General features: G+C 48.1%; 2 protein-coding genes across 5 annotated transcripts in view; one reads left to right on the forward strand and one right to left on the reverse strand.

Moving 5' to 3' along the window:
• The window catches only part of LIMK2 (LIM domain kinase 2), a 49401-nt gene extending 36588 nt beyond the window's left edge, over positions 1–12813 (forward strand). For all 4 annotated transcript variants that reach the window (XM_081841895.1, XM_081841897.1, XM_081841898.1 and 1 more), the window contains 8 exons: positions 1865–1951; positions 4614–4745; positions 5018–5074; positions 6493–6558; positions 7666–7840; positions 8888–8943; positions 10122–10279; positions 11096–12813. In XM_081841895.1, coding sequence (XP_081698021.1) covers positions 1865–1951; positions 4614–4745; positions 5018–5074; positions 6493–6558; positions 7666–7840; positions 8888–8943; positions 10122–10279; positions 11096–11252 — 888 coding nt within the window. In that variant the 3' untranslated portion in view covers positions 11253–12813. The remainder of the gene's footprint in view (positions 1–1864; positions 1952–4613; positions 4746–5017; positions 5075–6492; positions 6559–7665; positions 7841–8887; positions 8944–10121; positions 10280–11095) is intronic.
• Positions 12814–13548: 735 nt separating this feature from the next.
• Positions 13549–23439, reverse strand: PIK3IP1 (phosphoinositide-3-kinase interacting protein 1). The gene is made up of 4 exons (XM_081842157.1): positions 22865–23439; positions 18407–18583; positions 16852–16930; positions 13549–15393 (listed from the first exon to the last, which is right to left on the reverse strand). The coding sequence occupies exons 1-4, from the start codon at positions 22932–22934 to the stop codon at positions 15186–15188; spliced, it is 534 nt and encodes a 177-aa protein (XP_081698283.1). The 5' UTR covers positions 22935–23439; the 3' UTR covers positions 13549–15185.
• Between the last annotated feature and the right edge of the window lie 2875 nt (positions 23440–26314).

A 26314-nucleotide genomic window follows, 5' to 3' on the forward strand; every position in this document is an offset into this window, starting at 1 on the left:
CTAATGAACCTGTTTCTTCTCCTTCTCCTTCCTCTTCTGTGGGTAGGCACGTAGCAGGTGCAGGTAAGCCCAATGCTCTCTTTGCAGCATGCCTTGTGATGAGCATTCCCACTCAGGCGAGAGCCCTCAAACTAACTCTGGCCTCCGATTTGTGCACGCTGCCCACCCCCACCCTGGGCTGCAGCCAACGCCCCATCACTCCACATTCTGCAAGGCTACTGTGTTGGTTGCGGGGGGGAGGGGGGGACATCCGGCTTGCCTTTGTCTTCTGAACGTCCTTTCTGCATGGCCTTCCTTTTAAAGGAGACGTACAACAACCTAGCACCCTCCTCTCCTCTGCTGCTGCACATTTGTTTTGGAAAAGCAGGGGACTTTTAGATTACTTGCAAAAAATGTAATAACTTTTACTGTAGTAAAAAAAACAACAGCAACTCTATGCTGTTAACATAAAGTCAATAACAATACAAACAACACTCTAGTAAAAAAAAACTAGATAAAAGCAAAACAAAGCTATGTATTACAAATAAAACTGGTTACGGTTGCTGGTTGTCGTCGTCTTCTGTTTCAGTCACGGGGGGGGGGGTGTCAAACGTTTCAGACAAGTTGCTGCCCCTCTTTATGTGCTTGACCAGTCAGGCCCAGCGCAGGTGACATCCTCCTCTTCTTGTCTTCTAATTCATATTCTAATTCAGACACCTGATATGTATATCCATTATTTATTTACTGCGTTTATATCCTGTCTTTTACTCCAAGGAGCTCAAGTTAGCATACATGGTTCTCCCCCTCATTTAATTCCCACAACAGCCCTGTGAGGTAGGGTAGACTGAAAGTGAGTGACTGGCCCAGGGTCACACCCAGTGAGCTTCGTGGCAGAGTGGGAGGTTTCGAAAGCCCATCAAAGTGCAAGTAGATAAGTAGGTACCGCTCCGGCAGGAAGGTAAACAGCATTTCCATGCGCTGCTCTGGTTTCGCCAGAAGTGGCTTAGTCATGCTGGCCACATCACCCCGAAGCTGTATGCCAGCTCCCTCAGCCCATAAAGCGAGATGAGCGCCGCAACCCCAGAGTCGTCTGCTACTGGACCTAACGGTCAGGGGTCCCTTTACCTTTACCTTTACCTCCCAAACCCTAGTTCCACACTCTTAAATGCTACACCACACTACCTCTCTAATTTTAGGACCCACCCTATTTTTGCAATTTTATGTTGTTTAAATGTTGTGTTTTAAATTGTTGTAACCTGCCCTGGGACCTTATGGTGAAGGGTAGGTAATGAACTGAAATAATACTATTAACAACAGTAACAAAAATGATAGTGATCATAAATGACAATATAGCGGCTCTTCACTGCTCACTTTGGTTTGCTTTCAGTCTGTTCATTACAGGCCTTGTTCACATCATCTCTCTTTCTAAGCAGATAGACTGAAATGAGCTCTCTAAAACAGGAGGCTTTCTTTTGGGTTTTCCAGGCCTAAAAGTGGGGTGTTCAGTTTCTCTGCTTCACAGAGAGCGATCTTGTTAGCACAGCGGACAGGTGTGAACCGACAAGAAGGTGCCGACTGCATTCAGACAGCCCTCTAAACCTTGGGCTGGAGGTACAGGAATAAGCCATGAGCTCCCTCCTTGTGTGTGCGCACACATTACTTCCTGCTTGGATCAAGTAATGTGTTAATTCCCAAGTGTGAGAGGAGGACAGAAGGTCTATGGGAGTGCAAAGCTCCTTCCTGATTCTGCCAAGTGCAACCCTTAAGAGGCCTGGGGAAGCCACTCTGCTGCCAGTGAACCTTTACGGAGATCTTGCAAGGGTCAGTGAGATCGTGCAGCGGTTTGGAAGCACTGTGTTAAGTTCTTCTCACTTTTGCTGTTCAGGTGACTCACAAAGCAACAGGGAAAGTGATGGTGATGAAGGAGCTGATCCGTTGTGACGAGGAAACGCAGAAGACCTTCTTGACAGAGGTAGGCACAGCCTTTTCAAGCGGGTCCTGAAAAAGGTGCATTAAGCTGTCCTGCTATACAGCAGCCTCGATAGGATTGGGGGCTCAGGAAGATCACCCCATGGCTGCCCACTTAGAAGAGAGCAAAAGAACATTATGTCATCTGCTGCTCTTCTTTGGCTTTTAAGCTGTGCAGATAATGTCCAAGACTTGGGTTGCATTTAATGTTGCACATCGCTCTGGAGAGCTAGAGCTGGGCTGAAATGTGTTGCTGCAGAATGGCAGATCAAGTTGATGGATTATGCCGAAATGGCTAAAATGACCGGAAGAATCAGAAAGCGGGATGACCAAAAATTTTAATAAGGAATGGGGGAAATTTATAATTTATCTTAAAAACCATTCAAACAGTTAAAATCATTAGTAGGATTGGAATAACACTTGTAGTTTAATGGTGAATTTTGGACACAATGGATTATTATAAAAGATGCAGGAGGAAATGATTGACAATAGGACACACAAAGGGGGGAGGAGGGAAGTCCAGGAGATTCTTTGGAATCTTGTTTCTATGTTGTATGTTGGATATGTGACTGTAAAATTTTAATCTGAAAAAACAAATAAATAAATTTATATATAAAAAAGAAATATGTTGCTTCTTGAAGTGAGGCCCCAGTGCCCCTCCATTTGCCAGTGATGAAACTGTTAAACCTCTTGCTGCACCCTTCAGACACCAATTCCTGTTTCCCATCAAACTTACCACTCCACAGTTCCACCCGGTTTTGTTTATTTACTTTCTTGCATGTTTATATTTCATTTACATTTTTATTTCTTTTCTTTTTAAAAAGTATTACATGTACGGTCCACCTTTTGTCCAAGGAACTCAAAGGTGGCATAGACGGTTCTCTGCTTCCCCATTGTACTCTCGTAACAGCCCTGTTGGTTAGACTGAGAAATACAGTGGTGCCTCGCAAGACGAAATTAATTCGTTCCGCAAGTTTTTTCTTCTTGCGAGTTTTTCGTCTTGCGAAGCACGGTTTCCCATAGGAATGCATTGAAAATCAATCAATGCGTTCCTATGGAGACCGTCTGGGGACAGAGGGGAAGCGCCACGCGCCTTCCCCTCTGTCCCCGGACCTGTTTAAAGCAAGGGGCGGCGGGGAGAAGATTGCTTCTCCCCGTTGCCTGCCCCGCAATCTCCGGGGACAGAGGGGAAGCGCCGCGCGCCTTCCCCTCTGTCCCCGGACCTGTTTTAAAGCAAGGGAAGGGGCAGCGGGGAGAATCGCTTCTCCCCGTTGCCGCCCTTGGTTCAAAAGGGGTCCGGGGAGAGAGGGGAAGGCGCGGAGATTGCCCCCGGAGATTGCGGGGCTGGCAACGGGGAGAAGCGATCTTCTCCCTGCCACCCCTTGCTTCAAAAGAGGTCTGGGGACAGCGGGGAAGACGCGCTGCGCTTCCCCGCTATCCCCAGAGCTTGCGGGGCAAGCTTCGTTTTGCGAAACAAGCCCATAGGGAGATGCGTCTTGCGAAGCGGCTAAGAAAACGAAAAACTCCTTCGTCTAGCGAGTTTTTCGTCTTCCGAGGCGTTCGTCTTGCGGGGCACCACTGTAGTGACTGGCCCAAGGCCGCCCAGTGAGCTTTGTGACTGAGAGGCGGCTTGGACCTTGGTCTCCCAGATTGCAGTCTGATGCTCTAACCTGTACTGGCAGGGTGGAATATATATTCTTCAAGGCCAACACACCTGGGCTCCCTGATGCTACAGCACTTCTGTTTTGTTTTGTTTTTAAATAATTTTTATTCATTTTTCAAACACATAATAAAAACAAACAAAACAGAAGACAAAAACATACAAAACATTTAAACATGTATAATTTCGTAATCTTATTTTCATACACCTTCTTTCCTCCGACTTCCCCATACCTCCCTTTCGCTGCATCCTTATTTTGAAATTCTTTAGCAACCCTTTAGTCAGTTTGTCTATTAGTTCCCTTTCATTACGTTTCCATAAGCTTGTTAGTTACAGCTGTAATTCTCTACTTCTTACCCCTTGACATCTTAACATTCCTCAATTTTACAACAATTTTTAAGATATATTTTGAATTTCTTCCAGTCCTCTTCCACTGTCTCTTTCCCCTGGTCGCGGATTCTGCTGGTCATCTCTGCCAGTCCCATAAAGTCCATGACCTTTGTCTGCCATTCTTCCAGAGTAGGTAGTTCTTGCATCTTCCAATACTTTGCCAGAAGAATTCTTGCTGCTGTGGTAGCGTACATAAAAAAGATCCTATCCTTCTTTGGCACCAATTGGCCAACCATGCCCAGGAGAAAAGCCTCAGGTTTCTTAGAAAAGGTCCACTTAAGGACTTTCTTAATTTCATTATAGATCATTTCCCAAAAGGCTTTAACCCTCGGGCAGGTCCACCAAAGGTGATAAAAAGTACCTTCAGTCTCATTGCATTTCCAACATTTGTTATTGGGCAAATGATAAATTTTTGCAAGCTTGACTGGGGTCATGATGCTACAGCACTTCTGAAGGTGAGCAAGTGTGGATCGCATCAGTCCCTCAGATGGGACTGCAAGAGCTGCTTAGACTTCAAATACTTTTTGTTTTCTTTTCTTTAAAAAAAGAAGCAGCAGCAGCAAAAAGGAGGTCTCAGTGCATCCCAAACCCTTGGACTGCTGTCTTGTCTTCTCAGGTGAAGGTGATGCGCAGCTTGGATCACCCCAACGTCCTGAAATTCATTGGCGTGCTGTACAAGGACAAGAAGCTAAACCTTCTCACAGAGTACATTGAAGGCGGGACTCTGAAGGATTTCCTCCGGAACATGGTGAGTGAAGGCAGCTTGTCAGAGGAGCAAGGAGAAATTTTACCCTAAAAGTGCAGTGGCTCTTGGCAACTAAAGAAAGCTCTCCGCTTCTAGAGTAGTCTCCCCCAGGCCTGATGCCCTCCAGCTGTTTTAAATCCCATCAGCCCCAGCCAACACAGCCGCGATGTCGCGCTGGGAAAGACTTTGAAAAGAGCATTGCGCCTTTCGTCCACTACAGATATGTGGCTTGTTTAAGGAACATGTTACTGAGCGCCTTCTTTTTTGCTTTGCAGGATCCATTTCCCTGGGAGCAGAAGGTCAGCTTTGCTAAAGGAATTGCCTCAGGAATGGTGAGTCCCCAGTTCTTCACATATACACACACACACTCTTTGCCCACTGGAATCTTGTCTTGAGTTGTATATCCTGCCCCATCTTGAGGGCTTCAAAAAGACAAGATGCTGAGCAAGGGGGATTGAAAGGTGCATTTGAGAGAGAAACGAGCCGGCCCCACCATTAGACCGCATTAAGCAATTGTCTCAGGTGGCAGACACTAGCGGCGGGGGCGACAGTGGCATTATTCCTCTTTCTGAAATGAGAACTGTCCTCTGAATGAGCAGCCAATGCGCAGGAGTTTGCCTCTTAAGGCTTTGCAGCCCAGGAAGCCCCAGTCCAGGCTCATGACTTTGAAAGGGTTGTGATGGCGTGTTCCTTTGCTGGAGAAGCAAAGGGGCCGTCATAAGGACATAAGAAGAGCTTGGCTGCTGGATGAGACCAAAGGGGCCCCATCTAGTCCAGGATCCTGTTCTCACAGTGGCCAACCAGATGCCCCAATGGAAAGCCCCAAAGCAGGGCATGAGCGCAGCAGCAGCAGCAGCTCTCCCTTCCTGCGGCTTCCAGCAACTGGTTTTCAGACACATGTGGCTTACCATAGTGGAGCTGGTGGCTCATTTCTGCATCCTCAGCAGCTGTGGTCTCTTGGTTGCACATGAACGCCTCACACATGGTGGTCTCCAGCATAATAGGCTTTTAGTGCAGTTGGTCTGACTGGATTCTGGGTCAGACCAAACCACCTGTGACCTGCCTCCTCTACCCCCAGGCCCAGCCACCACCTTGGCTTTTTTAAAAAAATGTATTTTATTAAAGATTTTCTTAGTTTACAAAAGTATGTGCAATGTCTCTCTCTCTTTTTTTTCTCCAAGTAACATTTTTTACAGATCAGTTTCATTTGTTGAGACATTAGGAAAAAGAAGGGGAAAGGGGGGGGGAAATGGGTGGGGTGGGGTCGGGTGGCGATGTTTCTATTATACTTAATATATGTGGGGTTTTGTGTCAGCATCGCTTGTGCAGGTTCTGTGCTATTCACTTGTGTTCCTTTGGTGGTGAGAGAGGTTGGGGTTGGCCTAGGTGTGGTTGTTTGTTTGTGATTGGCTGTGGTGGTCTTTGTTTTCGTGTGTGAGTGGGTGTTTTGGACGAGGTTAGCCATATTGATTTGTATGCCGATGGTGGATTTTTGTCATTATCTTGTTGGGCTGTGTATGTGCTAAAGGGGAGCCATACCGGAGTGAAGGCGTCTTCTTCTCTTTGTCCCCAACCACCTTGGCTTATAAGGAGGGCAATGGCTTGGAGGCACTTGGGTAGCCTGTGAGACAGGCCAGGGGGAGTGTTGAGTGGTTTCAGCCAGAAGTGCCACGTTGGAAGTGGCCTAGACTCAAACCGGAGAACAGTGTTGGTTCAAATGCCTCTCTTCCCCTTTTTCTCCCTTTCACAGGCTTACCTCCACTCGATGTCCATCATCCACCGAGATCTGAACTCCCACAACTGCCTGATCAAGCTGGTGAGTTCCCCAGTCTCCCCCCATCGCCCACCACCAAGCAAAACAGCTGAGAGTTGGAGCCCTCTGGCTCTCTGCTCACAGAGACCTCATAGGTCCAAGTTAGTGCTGTAAATGTATCCCAGCAAGAGAGGGTGCTCAGAACTTGGGTGTCTTTAAGCCTGACGTTTTCATTGGAGGCCAAGAGCAGGTGGTGACTTAAGCAATGTGCATTTGCCCCCCCCCAAAAAAAAATACCTGTTAGGTTTTTCTTCGAGCTGTGGTTCCTCCCTTCTTCTCCCAGATCATATAAACCAGTGGTTCCCAAACTTTTGAGGCCACTTCCCCTTGGTTCTATGAAATCATTCCCAGTTCCACATACCCTATAAAAAACCAGAATAGTGGTTTGCATGACCCACACAACAAAATTCAGAGCAGTAACAGTTAATTGCCCATTTATTCCAACCGGGAAAATCAGAAACCAGGAGGATCAAAACTTCAGCAAAGAATGGGACAAATTTATATCATACTTGAAAGACCACTGTAAACACTTGAACTCTTTTGCAGGTTTTAAATAACTCTTGCAATGATACATAGATTTTGGATGCAGTGGAGGATTGCAAATTAGATGGACTTATAATATGCAGTTAAAAAGTTACTTAAAGAACCCATGGAGGGGAGGAGGGAAGTCTTAAGATTCAGAAGAATCTTGTGTAATTTTATTATTATTTGTGATTACGAGTGTGAATGAATTCGTAAAATCAAATAAAAACACTTTCAAAAAGAACAAGGTTAATTGCCCATTTATTCCAAACCCACTTAAAACTATATAGTTTAATTGGTTCTTTTTTATGAACTTGATCCAGTGATACCAGGTTTTCAAAGTCTAATAGTCACTTATACCTCCGGTGCCCCCCTCCCCCCACTACGCTTTTGCCCTTTATGGTCTTTGCCCCCTGCAGGTAAACCCAACATTCCCCAGTGGGTAGTACCTCTCACTTTGGGATGCACTGCTATTGACCCTGGGCATTTATTATAGATATTTTTGCTCATGGGCAAACTGTGCCTTCTGATCCCCGCAGACTAGTAGGCCTCTCATAGTGGCCCCTCCTGCTTTGTTCTTGGCTGCAGGACAAGACTGTTGTGGTTGCAGACTTTGGCCTCTCCCGGCTGATTGTAGAGGAGAGGAAGAAGCCCACCCTGGAGAAGCCGTCGGCCAAGAAGCGGACCTTGCGCAAGAGTGACCGGAAGAAGCGTTACACAGTGGTGGGGAACCCCTACTGGATGGCTCCAGAGATGCTGAACGGTAAGAAGTTTCACAAGTAATCATAATAATACATTTTATTTATACCCCGCCCTCCCCAGCTGAGACCGGGCTCAGGGCGGCTAACACCAGATATAAAAACAATTGATTAAAATACAACTTAAAAACAAGATTAAAATGCAACATTAAGATGCAGCCTCATTTCAGTAGAAACTCAAATCAAAAACTTTTTGGGGATGAAAACGTCAAATCTTCACCAAGGCCAACTATCCAGACTGGTCCTACGTGGGCCAGAAAAAAGCCAGGGAAGTCCCCAAATAGAGTGCCGAAGGAGCTGTCTTAAGCCGGGTCAGCCTTATACCATGAGCTTGGTCTATCTACATCAGCATGGCCTACTCTGGCTTGCAGCAGCAACTCTTAAGGGATTCCGTCAGGGAGTCTCTCTGAGCCCTACCTGAAGAAGCTGGAGGTTGAACCTGAGACCTTCTGCATGCAAAGCAGGTGCTTTACCCCTGAGCTCTAGCCCTTCCCAAACAAAGAACATAAGAAGCTGCCTTATACAGAGTCAGAGCATCGGTCTATCCAGCTCCATATTGTCCACACTGACTAGCAGTGGCTTTCCAAGGTTTCAGGTAGGAAGTCTTCCCCAGCCCTACCAGGAGATGCCATTGGGGATTGATCCCAGGGCCTTCTGAATTCCAAACAGGTGCTCTGCCACTGAGCCATCATGGTCCTTCCCCAGCTGCTGGATTTGCAGGAATTTCTGTAGACCTGTCCTCTCTGAAAGTCTGACAGTGTCCCCTCCACAGCCATGATACTTAACAGAATGGCGTTGGGCAAGGTGCCATCTCTTGCCCTGAACTTTGCTCCCAAGCAGGGGAAATGCCAGGAATGATGCCCTGAGTTAGGCATGCAGGAATCATATGTAATCACTGAGACAATAAAAAATAGACTGTGTGGCAGGAAACTCTGGTTCTACTGCCTGAGGGGACTTAGCGAACTCTTGGTCCACCAGTTCTGTCGATCGCACTCAGTGCTTTCTCCATTTTATTAAAATAAAGCCACTCTCCCTTTTTTCTTTTCTTCCAGGGCAGAGCTATGATGAGACAGTGGACATCTTTTCCTTTGGGATTGTGCTATGCGAGGTAAACCTGGGCCACTTCAGAAGTGAGAAGTTGCCATGCTCCTTAATAAAATAAATACTGTTGGGGGGGGTGTTCTTGTTTGTGTTTGTTTGTTACTATGGTATGTATTTTTGTGTTTTTATATTATAAACCGCCCTGTGATCCTCAGATGAAGGGTGGTATAGAAATGTAAGGAATGAATAAATGGTACCTGAGCTTCCTGTCTGGCCACCAGGATCCTCAAAGCTTCTCTGCATGTTAGGGTTTCAGAGCACAATTCAAAGTGTTGGTGCTGACCTTTAAAGCCCTAAACGGCCTCGGTCCTGTATACCTGAAGGAGCATCTCCACCCCCATTGTTCAGCCCGGACACTGAGATCCAGCACCAAGGGCCTTCTGGCAGTTCCCTCATTGTGAGAAGTGAGGTTACAGGGAACCAGACAGAGGGCCTTCTCGGTAGTGGCGCCCGCCCTGTGGAACACCCTCCCTTCAGATGTGAAGGAAATAAGCAGCTATCCTATAAGACATCTGAAGGCAGCCCCGTTTAGGGAAGTTTTTAATATTTAATGCTGTATTGTTTTTAACACTCAATTGGGAACCGCCCAGAGTGGCTGGGGAAACTCAGCCAGATGGGCGGGGTATATATAATAAATTATTATTATTATTGTTATTATTACTCACCTGGTCCTTAGCCAGAGAAACTTGGAAAAATAAAGATTCAGCCTTTAAATGTGCTGCCTCTGCTTTTCGTCTGCTAATCTAAGTGTACAATCTTTTCTCCGAAACGTGTTGCATTAATAAACACCCCTTCCGCTTTCCCCATTGGGAACATGGGAAGCTGCCTTCTGCTGACTCAGACCATTGGTCCATCTGGCTCAGTACTGCCTACTCTGACTGGCAGCAGCTTTCCAGGATTTCAGGCAGGGAGTCTCTCCCAGCCGTACTTGGAGATGCCACTGGAGACTGAACTTGGGACCTTCTGCTTGAAAGTCCAGATGTTCTACCATGGCCCGCCCTTCCCTCCCTTCTTGCTTTCTCCTCTCACATGCAAATGCTCCTAAGGGCCTGTTCCTGTCCAGGCTTCCCTCCTGGGATCTGGTTCAGTTCCTCCTTCCTATCACCTGCAGCAACCAGGTGGTGGCGCCAGCACACAGCCGAGTCCTGCTTTCCGTGATGTTGACGGCTCCTTTCTCTGTTTCAGATCATCGGACAAGTGTATGCCGATCCAGATTGCCTCCCCCGCACTCTGGATTTTGGCCTCAACGTGAAGCTCTTCTGGGAGAAGTTTGTTCCCACTGACTGCCCTCCGGCCTTCTTCCCCCTGGCAGCCATCTGCTGCAGGCTAGAGCCAGAGAGCAGGTGAGGCCTCTGGAGGGATCAAAGCAGGATGAAGGGAGATCTTGGCTCTGTACCTTCCTGCTTCTTTTTGGTCTGGTGCCAGCCTGCTTCCCTCCAGATGTTTTGGAGGGTGCTATTCTGCCTGGGGCTGATAGGTTCTGTGGTCCAGAAACGACCGAAGGGCATCAGGTTGCTGGAGGCTGATGGAGTCTCTTCCTGGCATTCTGCTTGAGGGAGGGGCATATTTGCATGCAGGCCACCCTCACGGAGGACAGAGCACTTCCTTTGTTTTGACTTTGCTCTCTCCCTTTTTCTTTTAAAGTGTTATTTTTCCTGCCAGTGCGGTTTGCTGTTAAAAAGAACTATTTGTGTCAAGTGAGCGTGAAGCAGGAACCAAAGGAAACTGCACCCTCCAGGGCTGGAACAAGCTCTTGTTTCCTGTGTGCAAGGCAGACCAGGCTTCACCACCCTGGGCATGTGAAAGGCCTTCCTTCTTGGAGCCTCAACACAGGGGATGGAAGAAGGGGAGCAGCCTAAAATGCCACAATAGACTGGGGGTGTTCAGAAGTCTCTCCATCAGCCTCCTATCACCTGAAGTCTTTGACTACAATTTCCATTGGTCCCAGCCAGCACAAACTCTTTTGTCTTATTCCATTGTGGTTGGCCTGGTGGGAGTTCCCTGAACCACAGTCCTTCCTAGCACACCTGCTTCAGTCACTTGTGTGCTGCTTTTAAACATCTCTTTCTGGTCGCCTGGAGGAAATTCCTGCTCTCCATAGGTGACCTGATCTGTAGAGAGACAGCATTAACTTACTGCCTTTCCTCCTCTCTCCCTAGGCCCCCGTTTTCCAAACTGGAGGATTCTTTTGAAGCCCTTTCCTTGTACCTGGGAGAGCTGGGAATCCCTCTTCCGTCAGAACTGGAATTGCTGGATCACAACGTCAGCATGCAGCATGGGCTGATTCGGGATAAGCTACCTGAAAACCTCACCTAATCCTCAAGACCTGTGCACACTTTCCATAAATTGCCTGTGGGGAGGGAGTGGGGTAGCAGGAGCATGAGAGAGAGTGCTGATGTTCCGAATCCTCACAGGACATTAACAAGGCACCCATTTGCCTTCCGTCGCCTCACCTTGGACTACCTTCCTCCTGTGGATTTGTGACATGTTCTGGAAGCAGAATCCTGTCCTGCTTGTGACTTTTAGTACTGACACTCTCTAGCTTTTGGAAACAAAATTGTGAGGCCCTGTTTGCAGATCTCTTTATCACAGTGGTGCCTTGGGCCTCGAAAAGACTGCAAGCGTTTATAAAGGTTCCTGAGCCTGGGACATTTGCCTGGGAGGGGCAGGCTGGGCTGCCCCCAACCTGGGTGCCTTGTCTGCTGTTGGAAAAGGCATGGAAGAGTCAGCAGAGGTTACTTGCAGGCAGAGGGAGTGCGTTTGCCTTCCCCACTCCTCTTGGAGTTGGGAAGTTCTTCAGGAGCAGCTCAAAGACAGCCTCTCTCCGGCAAAGGATCCCCCTTCTCTTCCTCATCTCTACAAATGCCTCCAAGCAAACGTTCAAAAACACTACACAGCCAACTTGCGAACTGGGCTTCCACCAACCCCCCCATGTCAGAAGGGGAAGAACAACCTCCAGTGAGCACAAAGGGTTGCTCCAGAGTAGCAAGCTGCTCTAGGCTGTTTGAGCCACTTTGCGGTGGGAACAGAAAGGGTGAGACTGTCCTAGTTTGGGGCTCAGTGGCCTCACACTGTGGGGGTTTCTTGGTGTGGAACAGCTGGGTTTGAGCAACAGCTACTTCCCAATTCACCACTTAATTGCAGCTGACAGGGAATGAGACCACTTTCTTATTTGGGTCTGATAGTCTGAAGGCCTCGTTGTAACATGATTAAGTCACCTACCTCTGTCCTCCATTTCAGGCTTCTCTTTCCCTTAGAACTAAGACACCACTGGTTCTGGCCTGTACACACACACACTCTTCCAGGATATACCAAGAATGGAAAGGGAACCATTCCTAGCTTCTGTCTTCTCTGGTGAAGATGGTGCACACACTACATGGTTTCACTTGGCCAGATCTTTCCCCTGTTCTTGGTGGGCCTCAGCAAAGTCACTTTCCTTGGGAAACCCAACCCAACCTAGCATGAATTTGGGACGGGCGTGCAGTCGTCGTGGCTTTTGGTCCTCTCCCCTAAGATTGCACCATGGATCTGGACCTCAAGCAGCCCACTTTCCCACTTAGAGCAGCCAAAAAGACATGAGGTCCCTACTAGCCAAGCCATTTTAAACTCCAGTTATCCGGCTTAATCCTCCAAGGGTTAAGAGCCACTGGGCCTTCTGAGCCCCACCCCAGCGGTGGTCTCCAGGCCCAGGGCGTTTCAATAAAGATTCCGCTCCCTCCTTCCTCTTTTAATAAATGTGGGTCCCCCTCTATAAACAGGGGCAAAGAGAGGATAAACTTGGATCACGTGTTCAAGAGATTCTGGACTCTTGTTGATTGCACACCAGAACGGTTTTGACTAAATTAAAAGCAATAAACTTTATCCTATGGAAACAAAAGTGGCTTCTGTGCTAAAAGGGACAGCCAACATCTTCAAAATGTGGCCAGTTTTGGATGAAAGCAGTGTTTGCTGTTGCTGGTCTTGAAACCCAGTTCTGAGGGCTGTTGCAGATGTGCCATAAGCTGTGGGATATAAAAAGGGTGGTGGGACAAAGCGGGGAGGTGGGCATCACAGGGGAGGCCATGGGGACTTTCCCCCAAGTTTTTCTTACAGACATTAAGGGGAGCAGCAGGAACCAAACTGCTGCAGTGCATTTTGGGAAGGGTGGCCACCTTTCTGCTTTGTGAAGCTACCCTTTCCATCTGCATTCTTGTAAGGCAGGGATGGGGAACCTCCTGTGTCCTGGCTGTCAATGGACTACAATCCCCATCATCCCTCACCATTGGCTCTGCTGGTTGGGACTTGTGGAATTTTGGAGGGCCAGAGCTTCCTTCTCGCATCCTTGAAGATTAGGAGAAAGGGTTCAAGACTTTTCCTCAACTGATGGGGTGGGGGTTGTGTACCTACCTATTTCACCACATCACTAGCCTCCCCATTTTAAGGAATACCAGAGATGAAAAGGTGTGGAATATTGCTTTTTAAGTGGATAAAATTTGGGACTATTGGGAGAACCTTTGCTGCCAGTCAGTGCAGGTGACCTAGGTGAATCAACAATCTGACTCAGAAATAAGGCAGCTGTAGTTTTCTAGTTGCAACACTTGACCATTCCACAGAATAACACAAATACAGCCTGAACAGTTCTTTTTTATTTTATTTCATAGTTCATGAGGTATTTAAAAACACTTACAAAGAAATGGTGTTCAAAGGCATTGAAATGTCTTTATTTAAAAAAACAAACAAAATTCCCATCTCTGTCTTGCATAACCGGAGTGTACAAGAAACCTTCACTCTCAGCAGCTGGTCTACCTTCCTTGAGTGGTGAAGGTTGTTTTTTTTTTAAAAAAAGAAGTCAGTATGGCTAAAGTGAGTTATTTGTTGGCGGAACAGAAGTATGTGTGCTTTACGCCTAACAAAGAGCATCGCAGGAGAACTTCCTTGATCCTGGTTGTCTGCCTCAAATGCTTCCTGACAAAGCCACCGCATAAATCACCCCACCACTTGGCTTGCACAGCTGCTACAGATGAACTGGCCCAGCGCTATGAAAACCCTGAACTACTAACCCCAATGCCAACTTAGTCATTGGCTGGCTCTGAAATGGAGGTGAAGGAGCTTCTGCGCTTGAGCCGGCACCGTCTGGGCAGATCTAAGAATGTTAAGAGAAGCCTGCTGGATGAGGCCAGGGGCCCATCTCACCCAGAATCCTGCCCTCTTAAGAGGCCAATCAGATGCCTGTAGGAAACCTGCCAGCAGGATTCGAGCACAAGAGCCCTCTTTCCTCCTGTGGTCCTAGCGTTGCCTTGAAGTCGCCTTTCTGGAAACAACCTCCCTCTGCAGAATGCCTTTGGGGATCCCTTTCATCTCCATATCTGCTAAACCCCAAAGTGTGCTGGAAGGGGAGAGGGAAACATACCTGAGCTGTCTTGCTGTGCTCAACAAAGATCACGAAGGGAAAGATGGCTGTAAATTGAAACTCCCAGCATGTAAGAATCTGTCCCTGGCCTTAGAAGTCCTGGAGTATGTAAGACAGAAGATACATATTTTGCAGAGAGCTCACTAGGGACAGGCCGGCTCGCCCACCCACCCTCACCTAAAAAAAAAAGCCCTCCTATTTGGGAAGCTTCCTCCTCCTTGACTGTTTTTGAAAAGGCAGTTTAAGCACCGAGCTATAAAGAAAACTCTGTGGTTGTTAAATAAATGGGAGGGCCATTCTACTTCTGACAGCAGCCTTCCACTTTAGGAAAAAATAAGAATACATTCAAATGTTCAAATACTTTTTGCTTTTCAAGCTCACCTACACTACAGCTCCCCACCTGTAACAGATTTGCAGGCACCAGGAGCGATGGAAGCCATCTCCGTGGAAGAAGATCGAGAGGAGGCGATATAGACAGGTACTTCCTGACTGGAGGGAGACTGTGCAGTCTATACAGCAGGAGGCAGGTGCTGCATTTTCTCTTCCCACACTCCATCGGGGGCAGAAGGAAGAGCTGGACCTCGCAAGAGGCTCAGGCCACACCAGACCGTCCAGTGGCATTCAGTTTCATGCAGCTGGGACCCAAACACCCCAACAATGGATGAGCATGGGTGAGCCAGTCCTTGCACGTCTTCAGAGCCTCGTCAAGACTCTTCCAGGCTTCTTGTTCCTCCCCGAACAGAAAAAAAAAACCAGAAATACAAATGAAACTCCCACGTACATTGGTGAGAAGAGAGAGGAGTCTCAGCTGTTGTGGGTGCAAGCAGGGCATCTCCTAGGGTGCCCCCCACCCATGTTCCTCAGGCTCCAGGAGTGCCCGCTTGACCCATCAGTGGGGCATCGCCATTGTGCGTTTCCTCCACGGGGGTCTGGTTCGTCTGCACCTCTATCGTGTTCTCGTCCACCAGTTCGCAGGCTTGGTTGGTGAAGGCCGAGAGCGGCAAAGTGATCCGCTGCATTTCGCGCTCGTAAACCTTCTGCTCATGTTGCTCCTTCAGATCTTTGCCCCTGGGGAGGGAGGGAGGGAGGGAGGGAGGGAGGGAGGGAGGGAGGGAGGGAGAAGGGGGGTGTCAGGCGACGTGGTGGTGCAGGTTCCAAATTGATGCACACTCTTTTATTATTTCATAAAATTATACAGTGGTACCTCAGGTTAAGTACTTGTTCCAGAGGTCCGTACTTAACCTGAAACTGTTCTTAACCTGAAGCACCACTTTAGCTAATGGGGCCTCCTGCTGCCGCCGCACCGCCGGAGCACGATTTCTGTTCTCATCCTGAAGCAAAGTTCTTAACCTGAAGCACTATTTCTGGGTTAGCGGAGTCTGTAACCTGAAGCCTATGTAACCTGAGGTACCACTGTACACTGTTTGGTTGCAAAAAAAGCAAACAAAGCTCAAAGCAATTTACAAAAAGAAGAAAACAAATTTATCAGTAAAAGTAAAATTTCAGTGCAAAGGAGGGCGACTGAGATGATCAAGAGTCAGGAAACCAAGCCTTATGAAGAACATTTGAAGGAGCTGGGTATGTTTAGCCAGGGAAAGAGGAGACTGAGAAGGGATACGGTAGCCAGCTTCAAATATTTAAAGGTCATCACATGGGAAATCGAGCAAGCTTGCTCCAGAAGGTAAGACCTGAACCAATGGGTTCAAATTATAAGAAAGGAGATTCTAACAGTAGGAATAACTTTCGGAATCTAAGCAGACTGCTTCAGAAGGTAGTGGACTCTCCTTCGTTGGAGGTTGGACTAGATGACCCTTGCAGGATCCCTGCCAACTCCACAATTCTATGAAAAACAGCTATTTAAAACATTTTTTTAAAAATTAAAATCAGCAATAAGCTAAAAAACACATTAAAAAAAATGTCAACGTTCTAAATGCCTGGATAGGCTTTGCCCAAACAAAAAATGTTTTAGCAGGCGTTGAAAAGTGGACTGGTGTCAATAGACAGGGAGTTCCAAAGGGTGGGATCTGCTGAGAATGTTTTACATGAGGGACAGCTGATGTGGTTGGTGCAGTGTTTAAGAGTGTTGGACTAGGACCTGAGAGACCAGGGTTCAAATCTACACTGGGCCACCAAGCTCATTGGTGTGACCTTAGGCCAGTCACTGTGTTCCCTCAGCCTCACAGGATTAAAGGGTACCCCACAGAGAATTCCTTGGAGGAAAATAGGGATATACAGTGGTACCTCGGGTTAAGTACTTAATTCATTCCAGAGGTCCGTTCTTAACCTGAAACTGTTCTTAACCTGAAGCACCACTTTAGCTAATGGGGCCTCCTGCTGCTGCCATGCTGCCGGAGCACAATTTCTGTTCTCATCCTGAAGCAAAGTTCTTAACCTGAAGCACTATTTATGGGTTAGCGGAGTCTGTAACCTGAAGCGTATGTAACCTGAGGTACCACTGTATAATAAATGCAAAAGAAGAAGAAGATAACAACATACAAACGATCAATGCAAAGGCCCTTCACTTGCCTCTTATAGACATAGCCCACGACAATGCCTGCTCCGATTGCAATGATGATCACCATCATCAGAAGGCCCAGCACATAGCCTGTGGGGGGAAGAAACGAGGACATATGCAACACATTTTAAGCACACCGCTGCAGTCTGCCCCCAAACCCTGCAGCATAAAGCAACACAACGGATGCTTTTGCCAATTATAACTTTGCACGCTGCATCAACCGCCTTAGCACACATTTGAGAAAGTGCAGGTTTTGAACACTTAAATAAATAAGCAGTAACATATGCATACACTTTTTTGGCCTTTCTGCACCCAAGGCATTCCAAAAAATGAGAGCCAGTGTGGTGTAGTGCTTAAGAGTGCTGGGAGACCTGGGTTCGAATCCATGTTCAGCCACGAAGCTCACTGGGGTGCCAGTCACTACATCTAAGCCTAACCAACCTCACAAGATTGTTGCGTGGAGAAAATGGGGGGTGGGGGGGCGGACCGGACCGGACCGCGTGCACCACCTTCAGCTCCTTGAAGGAAAATGTGAGGTAGAATATAATATATAAATGGCAGGGTGGCCCATCTAAAAAAAAAAAAAAAAACAGCTAGAAAGGGCAGAATGCAGAGTGAAGCTGTATGACTAGCCCTTCTGTAGGTCTGTACTGCACACACACTTCCCTCTTGAGCTAGAAAACTCTTTAAAAGACTTTTTAAAGGGCTTTAAAACGATGGCTCACATTCTCAGAACCCTGCCCCAGGAAACAGCTGTCTTGTTTACAGAAAGAGCTCGCAGGATGCCAGCTCTTCACACCTTACCCACTTCCTGCTGAGTGAACCCATTTCCTCCACCCACCCAACAGATGTAGTGGAGTCTGGCCTCACAGAAACATAGAACTGTAAGGTCGGAAGGGACCCCGAGGGTCATCTAGTCCCGCCCACTGCAATCACAGCTAAAGAATCTTTGAGAATTGGCCATCTAACCTCTGTTTAAAAACATTCCCCTGCCAAAAGGCTCTTACAGCCTCCTTTGAAACCTGGCTTTACTTAATCTGGTGCCCCTCTAGGAGGGGGTTTTAATCCATCTGTAGGGGCACCAGGTGGCACAAGGGATGCAGGTAGCGCTATGGGTTAAACCACAGAGCCTAGGACTTGTCAATCAGAAGGTCGGCGGTTCGAATCCCCACAATGGGGTGAGCTCTTGTTGCTCAGTCCCTGCTCCTGCCAACCTAGTAGTTCGAAAGCACGTCAAAGTGCAAGTAGATAAATAAGTACCGCTCCGGCGGGAAGGTAAACGGCATTTCCGTGTGCTGCTCTGGTTTGCCAGAAGCGGCTTAGTCATGCTGGCCACATGACCTGGAAGCTGTACAGCAGCTCCCTTGGCCAATAAAGCGAGATGAGCGCCGCAACCCCGAAGTCGGCCACGACTGAACCCTTTACCTTTACCTTTTAGGGGCACCAGACTGGGGGAAGCCTGAACTAAACCACTCCCAACTCTTTTCGTTGTTGCAATTCTGAAACGAAGCAGGCTACACACAAAGCTGCTGCAAGGACATTCCTAGGGAGTCTTTTAGTCCTTACCCAACGTGCCCAAGTCTTTCTTCTCGTTCGATCTCATCTTGACCCTCTGGCCGATCCCGACAACGGGCTGGACTGCAGCCGCCTCGCTCCGGGATGGCAAGCTGTTGGCAGGCTCGAAAACCTGATCGGTCGCTGCCGTTTTGACTGTGAGAGCCAGGGAGACGGCAGAGGTTGCATCTGGAGGGGACAGGAAAATGATTGTCAGCATCAAAATATTTCACAGTAAGAAGGGGCCGTTCAAAAGAGCATGTGTGCCCCAAGAACCAGCCCTGCATCAGGCCGCTTTAAAATCTCTTGTGCTGGTGTATTTTTCCCCAGTGCTGGAACTCAAGACTCCAGCATATGGCTATTTCACTCATTTATTTATTTCATAAAATTTATGCAGACACTTGTTTGTAAGACACACAGAGAGACCTTAAAGTGCTTTACAAAAAGAACAATAGAATTATCAGTAAAAGCAACTCGTTAAAACGTTCAAAAGAAACAACCAGCAATAAACTAATAACAGATTAAAACATACATTAATATGCTATGTGTCTGGGTAGGCTTGTCTAAACAAAAACCTGTTTTGCAGGCTCCTTAAAGATTACAGTGAAGGTGCTTGTCTGGTGTCAATAGACAGGGAGTTCCAGAGTTGCCACACTAAATTTTTTTAAAAAATAATCTTCATTAATTTTCCAACACAAATAAACAATCTTATCGAAATTTCCACAAATTTGGTTCTATTTGGACTTCCTTCAGCTTCTCTGACAATCATCCATATTTACCTCTCAGTTACGCATTTCTTCTGTTTATATTGCCATTAAACTTCCCTCCCACTTCTATTTCTTTTTAACAATATATCTCAACTTTCACAAAGCTTCTTGAAACCCCACTAGCGTTGTTTGCACATCACAGGGTTTTTTCAGATATTCGACAAATTTCCCCCAGTCCTCGATGAACTTTTGGTCTCGAAGATATCTAATTTTCCCAGTTAATCTGTCCAGTTCTGCATAGTCAGAGTTGCCACACTAAATTGGGAGCAACGCAGAAATTGGGGGGGGGGCATGGATTGCAACAGCAGACCAGGGAGAAGAGTCGGTGGAAGAAGATTGGAAAAAATGTAAAGATTATTTACAGAAATACTGTGAAATTAAGGAGCTTTAGAAAAAAGGTGGAATGAAGCTATATGGCTTTGGCAGTAATGTTAGAAGGAACTAGGTACAGATAGATTGTTAATGCATTAAAAGGGAAAAAACTAGGTTACAATATGTTAAAATTAACTATAAGACAGAAGATAGATGAAGATGGAAAGGACTTGCTGAAATAGTTAATTGAAGTGGAATACAAAAAGGGAGGCGTTGAGGAAGTCAATGAAACAAGTGTATGAAAGTTAAGATCGAAAATATTGGAAGTGTTTTTAATTGTTTTTGTTTTGTTTTGTTAATTTAATGTTTTATGTAGTGTTTTTGTTTTTGTTTCTGTCTTTGTATGTTTAACCTTTCTTTTTTCTTTTTGTAATTTCCAAAATCTTAATAAATATATATATTAAAAAAAGGATTGCAACAGCAGATCAGGGAGATGGAACAGCCTGGCCCACATCTGACCCTCTTCCATGTGTGCTCAAGGAATGGATGCTCTTTTTAAAGCAAGGAAAGACAGTGTCCAGCCTTGTTTGCTGCCAACAGAAAACACACCCTTCCAAATAGTTTTGATGTTGACCACCTGGTGGAAACTCTTACTCATGTGGTTCTTAAATGTAAAGTATATGCTGATCTCCGCCAGCAATTCCTAAAGCAACTCTGCATCCCCAAATGGACACCAGAGTTGGAGGTCATGCACTTTCTACTATTGGGGAACGACCAGGAGTTCACCAGGTAAAGGTAAAGGTAAAGGTACCCCTCCCCGTACGGGCCAGTCTTGACAGACTCTGGGGTTGGTGCGCCCATCTCACTCAAGAGGCCGGGGGCGAGCGCTGTCCGCAGACACTTCTGGGTCACGTGGCCAGCGTGACAAAGCTGCATCTGGAGAGCCAGCGCAGCACACGGAACGCCTTTTACCTTCCCGCCAGTAAGCGGTCCCTATTTATCTACTTGCACCCAGGGGTGCTTTCGAACTGCTAGGTTGGCAGGCGCTGGGACCGAGCAGCGGGAGCGCACCCCGCCGCGGGGATTCGAACCGCCGACCTTTTGATCAGCAAGCCCTAGGCACTGAGGTTTTACCCACAGCGCCACCCGCGTCCCTAGGAGTTCACCAAGGTAGTGGCAAATATCTTTATCTGGTATTCTGTTGTTGAAACACGTTGGACTGATCTCCCTGGGGACCTAGAGATGTGACAATAGTCTGCTCTGCCTCTCCTTTTTTTTTTTTTTTTTTTTTGGTAAATGTTTTGTGCCACAGGGAAAGCGGTAACTCTGTACTGTTATGTTACGGATGTCTGTATGTAATGCCAATGAAAGTTTTGATGATGAAATAGTTTTGAATTATTATTTTTAATACAGTGGTACCTCGGGTTACACACGCTTCAGGTTACAGACTCCGCTAACCCAGAAATAGTACCTCGGGTTAAGAATTTTGCTTCAGGATGAGAACAAAAATCGTACTCTGGCGGCACAGCAGCAGCTGGAGGCCCCATTAGCAAAAGTGGTGCTTCAGGTTAAGAACAGTTTCAGGTTAAGAACAGACCTCTGGAACGAATTAAGTACTTAAACCGAGGTACCACTGTAATAATATTACCACCCATCCTTCACCCCAAGGTCTCAGGGCAGGTATCAACAATTAAAATACAGTATTGAAAACAAAAACCAGTTCCTGCAATTTGCACCCACAAAGAAGTACCGATGGCCACCAACTTGGATGTCTTTAAAGCCCGGTAATGTAGATAAATCCCTGGCAGATATGGCTATTAAGGGTTAACAGCCATAGCGGCCATGTGGCCATGAGTTCCAGAGTCAAAGGCAATAAATGCCTCCAAATATCAGTCGCAAGTGCTTGGGTCCTGCTTGTTCATATCTGATAATGTGCATATCTGGTTGACCACTGTGAGGACAAGATGCTAGACTAAATCACCCCTGTTTGGCTTGATGCAACTAGCGCCACCCTGAGAAGCTTCCCCTCCCTCAGCCAGCAGCGAAAATGTCTAGTGGGAGCAGCAGACATCTGCTAGCACACCGCTCTGCCTCCTATGAGAACAAAGGGTGTTTTATGCATTTGCACGTTTAATTCACTGATTAAAACCTTAATCTTAATCATTAAGACTAATAATAATAAATTTTATTTATTTACACTCCCCAGCCAAGGCCGAGCTCAGGGCGGCTAACAAGCAATAATAAAAACAAGTTGAATGAATAACATGATTAAAATACAACATTAAAACATTAAAATGCAGCCTCATCACAGGAGGAGAAAGAAAAAAAAGAAAGTGGGGGAGGGATTCAATTTGACTCCCAAGACTACATGTATCTCTACTCAAAAGTAAGCTCCATTCAGGTAAATGGCATTTACTCCCAGCTAAGCGCACACCGCCTGGCAGCTCACTGGCTGGCAGCCCCGCTTGCAAAGTCCTTGCTGAGCTAGGCAAGCATGCGCAAGAAAGTAACAGGGAGAAGCTCCTGCGCATTTCAGGTTGGAAACTCCCCCCCCCCATGGAGATACAGAACATGCCCTCCAGCAGTAGGGGGAGGGGCCTCGGGGCCACGCCCCCTCCCAGGGTCAAAAGGGGCTCCCACGTGCAGGAAGGCGTGGCTAAGCCTGTTCTCCCCGAAAGGGGGTGGCTGGGTTGTTTACCCCGCAAGGTCTCTGCGGCTGAAGGATGACATCACCCCAAGGCAGCGACCAATAGGAAACGAGCTCAAGGCCTGGAGACAACATGGACCAATAGCGAGGGGGGTAGAGGGAGGAGCCGGCGGAGCGGAATTAAAGAGATACGTCACCGCCCTCCCTTCTCTGCCTGAGGCAGGAGAAGAGGGAGCATGCGCACTAAGGATCGAGCGCCCCCATCACAGACGCTTATATGCGTGCACTAGTCAGCGAGGGTGCGCCCTTGCCCCCCACCTCCGGGTGTGCATCTGAGCACGTGCAGAGTGCGCCTGCCCCGCCTCAGTCTCTCTTCCGCAGAGCCCCTGTTGCGCCCATGGAGGCTTGCTCCCGAGTAAGCCAGCGTGGGGTCCGGCAGCAGGCACCGCGGAGTTTCCCTGCAAGGGTTCAGCTGCACCGCTCGCAGCAGACTGGTGCGAGCTGCCTTCACACGTGCAGACTCGACACGTGGGGGGAAGGGGAGCTTGCACGTGTGAACGGGGGGAACTCGCGGGAAGGAGGGGGGTCGGGGGCTCCTCGCGGGCGTCGATCGCAGGTGGAACCGGAGCCCCCCTCGGAGCTGCTCTCGTAAGGAGAACGAGCAAGACCGCCCCGCTGCAAAGGCAGGCAGGCGGGCGGGCGGGCGAAAGAGGCACGGGGCTAGGACCGGCCAGCGCCGCTCACCTTCCGTAGCCGAGCCGAAGCCCAAGAGCAGCGGCTGCAGGAGCAGGAGAATCGCCCACCGAGACGCCATGAGGAACGGCGGCCTGGAGACGAAGAAGAGGAGGAGGCGCTGTGATGCGGATCGGCTGCCTGGGTTGTTGCTGCGGCCGCTGCCTTCTGCTGCTTCGGCGGAGCTTTTGCGGCGTAAACAAGCCGGGCCTTTGAAGGAGCTCAGCTCCGCCTCCCGGAGCCGCCTCCTCCGCTGGTCCCGAGGCGCTTGCAGGGTCCTAAGTCGGGAAGGCGAGGAAGACGCGCGCCACGTGGAGCTTCCCGCCTCCGACGCAGTCTACCCGCCTGAGCTCTGCTGACCTGCACGCAGGAGAGGGCGAGGACGCCCCGCCAGCGAGCCAAAGCAAGCAGATGAGGACACGCACCTGGCTACTCCTTGGGAGCACCTGGCTGGCCGCAGTGTGAACAGAGGACTTAGCCATTTGGGAGGCAAGAGGCTTCTGAATGCTATTTGCCAGGAACCACTGGCGGGAAGTGGGCTGCTGCTGTTCCTGGCCACTGTGGACACAGACCATTGGACTTGTCACCCCCTTGGGCATGGTAAAAAAAATAGGTAAAGGACCCCTGGACAGTTAAGTCCAGTCAAAGGCAACTACAGTGGTACCTCCGGTTAAGTACTTAATTCGTTCCGGAGGTCCGTTCTTAACCTGAAACTGTTCTTAACCTGAAGCACCACTTTAGCTAATGGGGCCTCCTGCTGGCACCACACCGCTGGAGCACAATTTCTGTTCTTATCCTGAAGCAAAGTTCTTAATCTGAAGCACTATTTCTGGGTTAGCAGAGTCTGTAACCTGAAGCATATGTAACCTGAAGCGTATGTAACCCGAGTTACCACTGTATGGGGTTGCAGCGCTCATCTTGCTTTCAGCTTTTCGGGTCATGTGGCCAGCATGACTAAACCGCTTCTTGACGCAACGGAACACCGTGATGGAAACCAGAGTGCACGGAAATGCCGTTTTACCGTCCCGCTGCAGTGGTACCTATTTATCTACTTGCACTGGTGTGCTTTCGAACTGCTAGGTTGGCAGGAGCTGGGACAGAGTAATGGGAGCTCACTCACCGACCTTCCGATCAGTAAGCCCAAGAGGTTGCAGCCAGGTTCTTCTGGTGCCCACCCTGCCATCATCTCCCCACCTCTTAATTAGCACCCACTTTGAGGTTTCCTCATCACCCAAGTGCATTTTCCTTCCTCTCTTGCTCCACCACTTCATTGATTAGTTCCCTTGTCTGCTGCCCAAGACAGACTCTGGCTCCTACACCTGCGCCCTGTGGCTAAAACAGCGAACAGGGTATTGTTACCAGGGTGTGACCACAGAACCCACCATAGGTAGAACTAACTGTGTGCTAATATTTAACATTTTTCCCCAATCCAGTGGTGAGCGCTGATAAGAGTTGCAGGTCAATAATATCTGGAGACCTGCTAGTTTCACAAAAGCAACTGCAAAACAATACCAACGCCCTAAATGTTACTTCCAACATTAAGAAATATTGCAGTAACCAGCAGCAATGGGTTGTTGTTGTTCTTTGTGTGTGTGCGAGTGCGAGTGTGCGTGTGCGTAAGCCTCCATTTGTTCTGATGCTCAAAACAAATTCCTAGCCTGAGAATTTGATAATATTAAGCATATGTCTTCTGCACCAGGCTACAGTCAGTCGATCACATAGAGTTCTAGTAAAAAAACAACAAAGTACCGTATTTTTCGCCCTATAGGACACACTTTTTCCCCTCCAAAAATGAAGGTGAAATGTGTGTGTGCTTCCGATGGGGCGAATGCAGGCTTTCGCTGAAGCCTGGAGAGCGAGAGAGGTCGGTGCGCACCAACCCCTCTCGCTCTCCAGGCTTCAGGAAGCTCTGCGCAACCCTTCAGAGACCGGTGCGACTTCGCGCCGATCTCCCGAGGGTTGCGCAGAGCTGCCTGCAGTCCCGGGCTTCGCGCAGCTCTGCGCAAGCCTGGGTAGACCGGCGCAACCTCCTGCCAGGCTCCCTAGGCTTGCGGATAGCAGGCTGTTCTCAGGGCTGGGGTCTGGGGAAGCTCAGGCTTCCCCCGCACCAGCCCCGCGCCTGGGGGGGAAATAATTTTTTTTTCTTTATTCCCCCCCCCCAAAAAAAAACTAGGTGCGTCCTATAGGGCGGTGCGCCCTATGGGGCAAAAAATACGCCCCATAGAAATAGATCCTGCAAGCCTGAGGACAGCCTGAGGCAGAGCATTCATCTTCAAAATAAATATCACATTTTATTTACTGCCTTTCCAAACGTAATGTTCAATATGGTTTACAATCCCTGGCATCTCGTGGTAGGGCTGGGAAAGTGTAATGTATAAATTACAACCAGGAGTGGGGCATCTGTCCCTCCAGATGTTGGGCCCCCATCATCCCTGTGCTGGCTGGGACAAAAAGGAGTTCCAATCCAGCAACAATCCGTGCTCCCCATTCCTGAAGCTGAAGAGAGACGGGAGTGCAAAACAGCTGGTTACAGAAGGATGGTACAGAAGATCCCATCAGCCCTGGGAATTGTAGTCCAGAAGGGCACCAGGTTAGGAAAATTCCCACATTAGATAATATGTTATGTCTCTCTCACACAGAATCAACACAGCTGCAATGAGATTCTGGGTGTGCCCATGTCTGCCTGCAGATTGCTGCTTGCCTTTTCCAGATGGAAATTGCCAGAAAAGCACGTCAGGGCATAGTGTGGGCCGTGAGCATATTCTGGCAGACTGGCATATTTTTGGCACAGGCCTGTGACATAGAGGTGGAGTTCAAGCTATTTTTTGTCCTGTAAACAAACCTCAGCTACCAGAGTTCCTGGAGGTATATATCCTTCCTGCAGCTCCGGTAAGGATTTAGTTCAGAAACTCAGGCTTGAAATCCATGTGCGCCTAAAAGGCAAATAGGAAATCACATCTAAAAGAAGATGGGCAATCACTTCCAAATGTAGTTGCTGAAGAAAAAAGCCAAACTCATCATTATGTGGAGGAGGGAGACCAATAGGGTCAAGGGTCTGGAAGCCCAGCCTTATGAGGACTTGTTGAGGAAGCTGGGTATGTTTAGCCTGCGAGAGAGGAGACTGAGAGGAAATATGGTAGCCATCTTAAGACAATCTGAAGGGGCTGTCACATGGAAGATGGAGCAAACTTGATTTCTGCTGCTCCAGATGGTAGGACCTGAAGCAATGGATTCAAATGACAGGAAAGGAGATTCCAACTAAACATTAGGAATAACTTTTTGACAGCAAGAGCTGTTTGGCAGTGGAACAGACTCCCTCTCCTGGGAGGTTTTTAAACTCAGGTTGGATGGGCATCTGCGAGCGATACTTTAGCTTTGATTCCTGCATTGCAGAGGATTGGACTAGATTAACCTTGGGGGGGATCCCTGCCAACTCTACAATTCTATGATTCTATGTATACC

This window comes from Podarcis erhardii (genome assembly GCF_964252035.2).
Source record: "Podarcis erhardii genome assembly, chromosome: 15".
NCBI lineage: Eukaryota > Metazoa > Chordata > Lepidosauria > Squamata > Lacertidae > Podarcis > Podarcis erhardii.

Bases quoted from the DNA above. Each gene is read 5' to 3' on its own strand.
- PIK3IP1 (XM_081842157.1), bottom strand. From the start codon at position 22,934: ATGGCGTCTCGGTGGGCGATTCTCCTGCTCCTGCAGCCGCTGCTCTTG. The intron at 16,931-18,406 runs GTAAGGACTAAA...TTCCCCCCACAG, and splicing joins GAAAGACTTGGGCACGTTGG to GCTATGTGCTGGGCCTTCTG. The intron at 15,394-16,851 runs GCAAGTGAAGGG...CTCCCTCCCCAG, and splicing joins GTGGGCTATGTCTATAAGAG to GGGCAAAGATCTGAAGGAGC.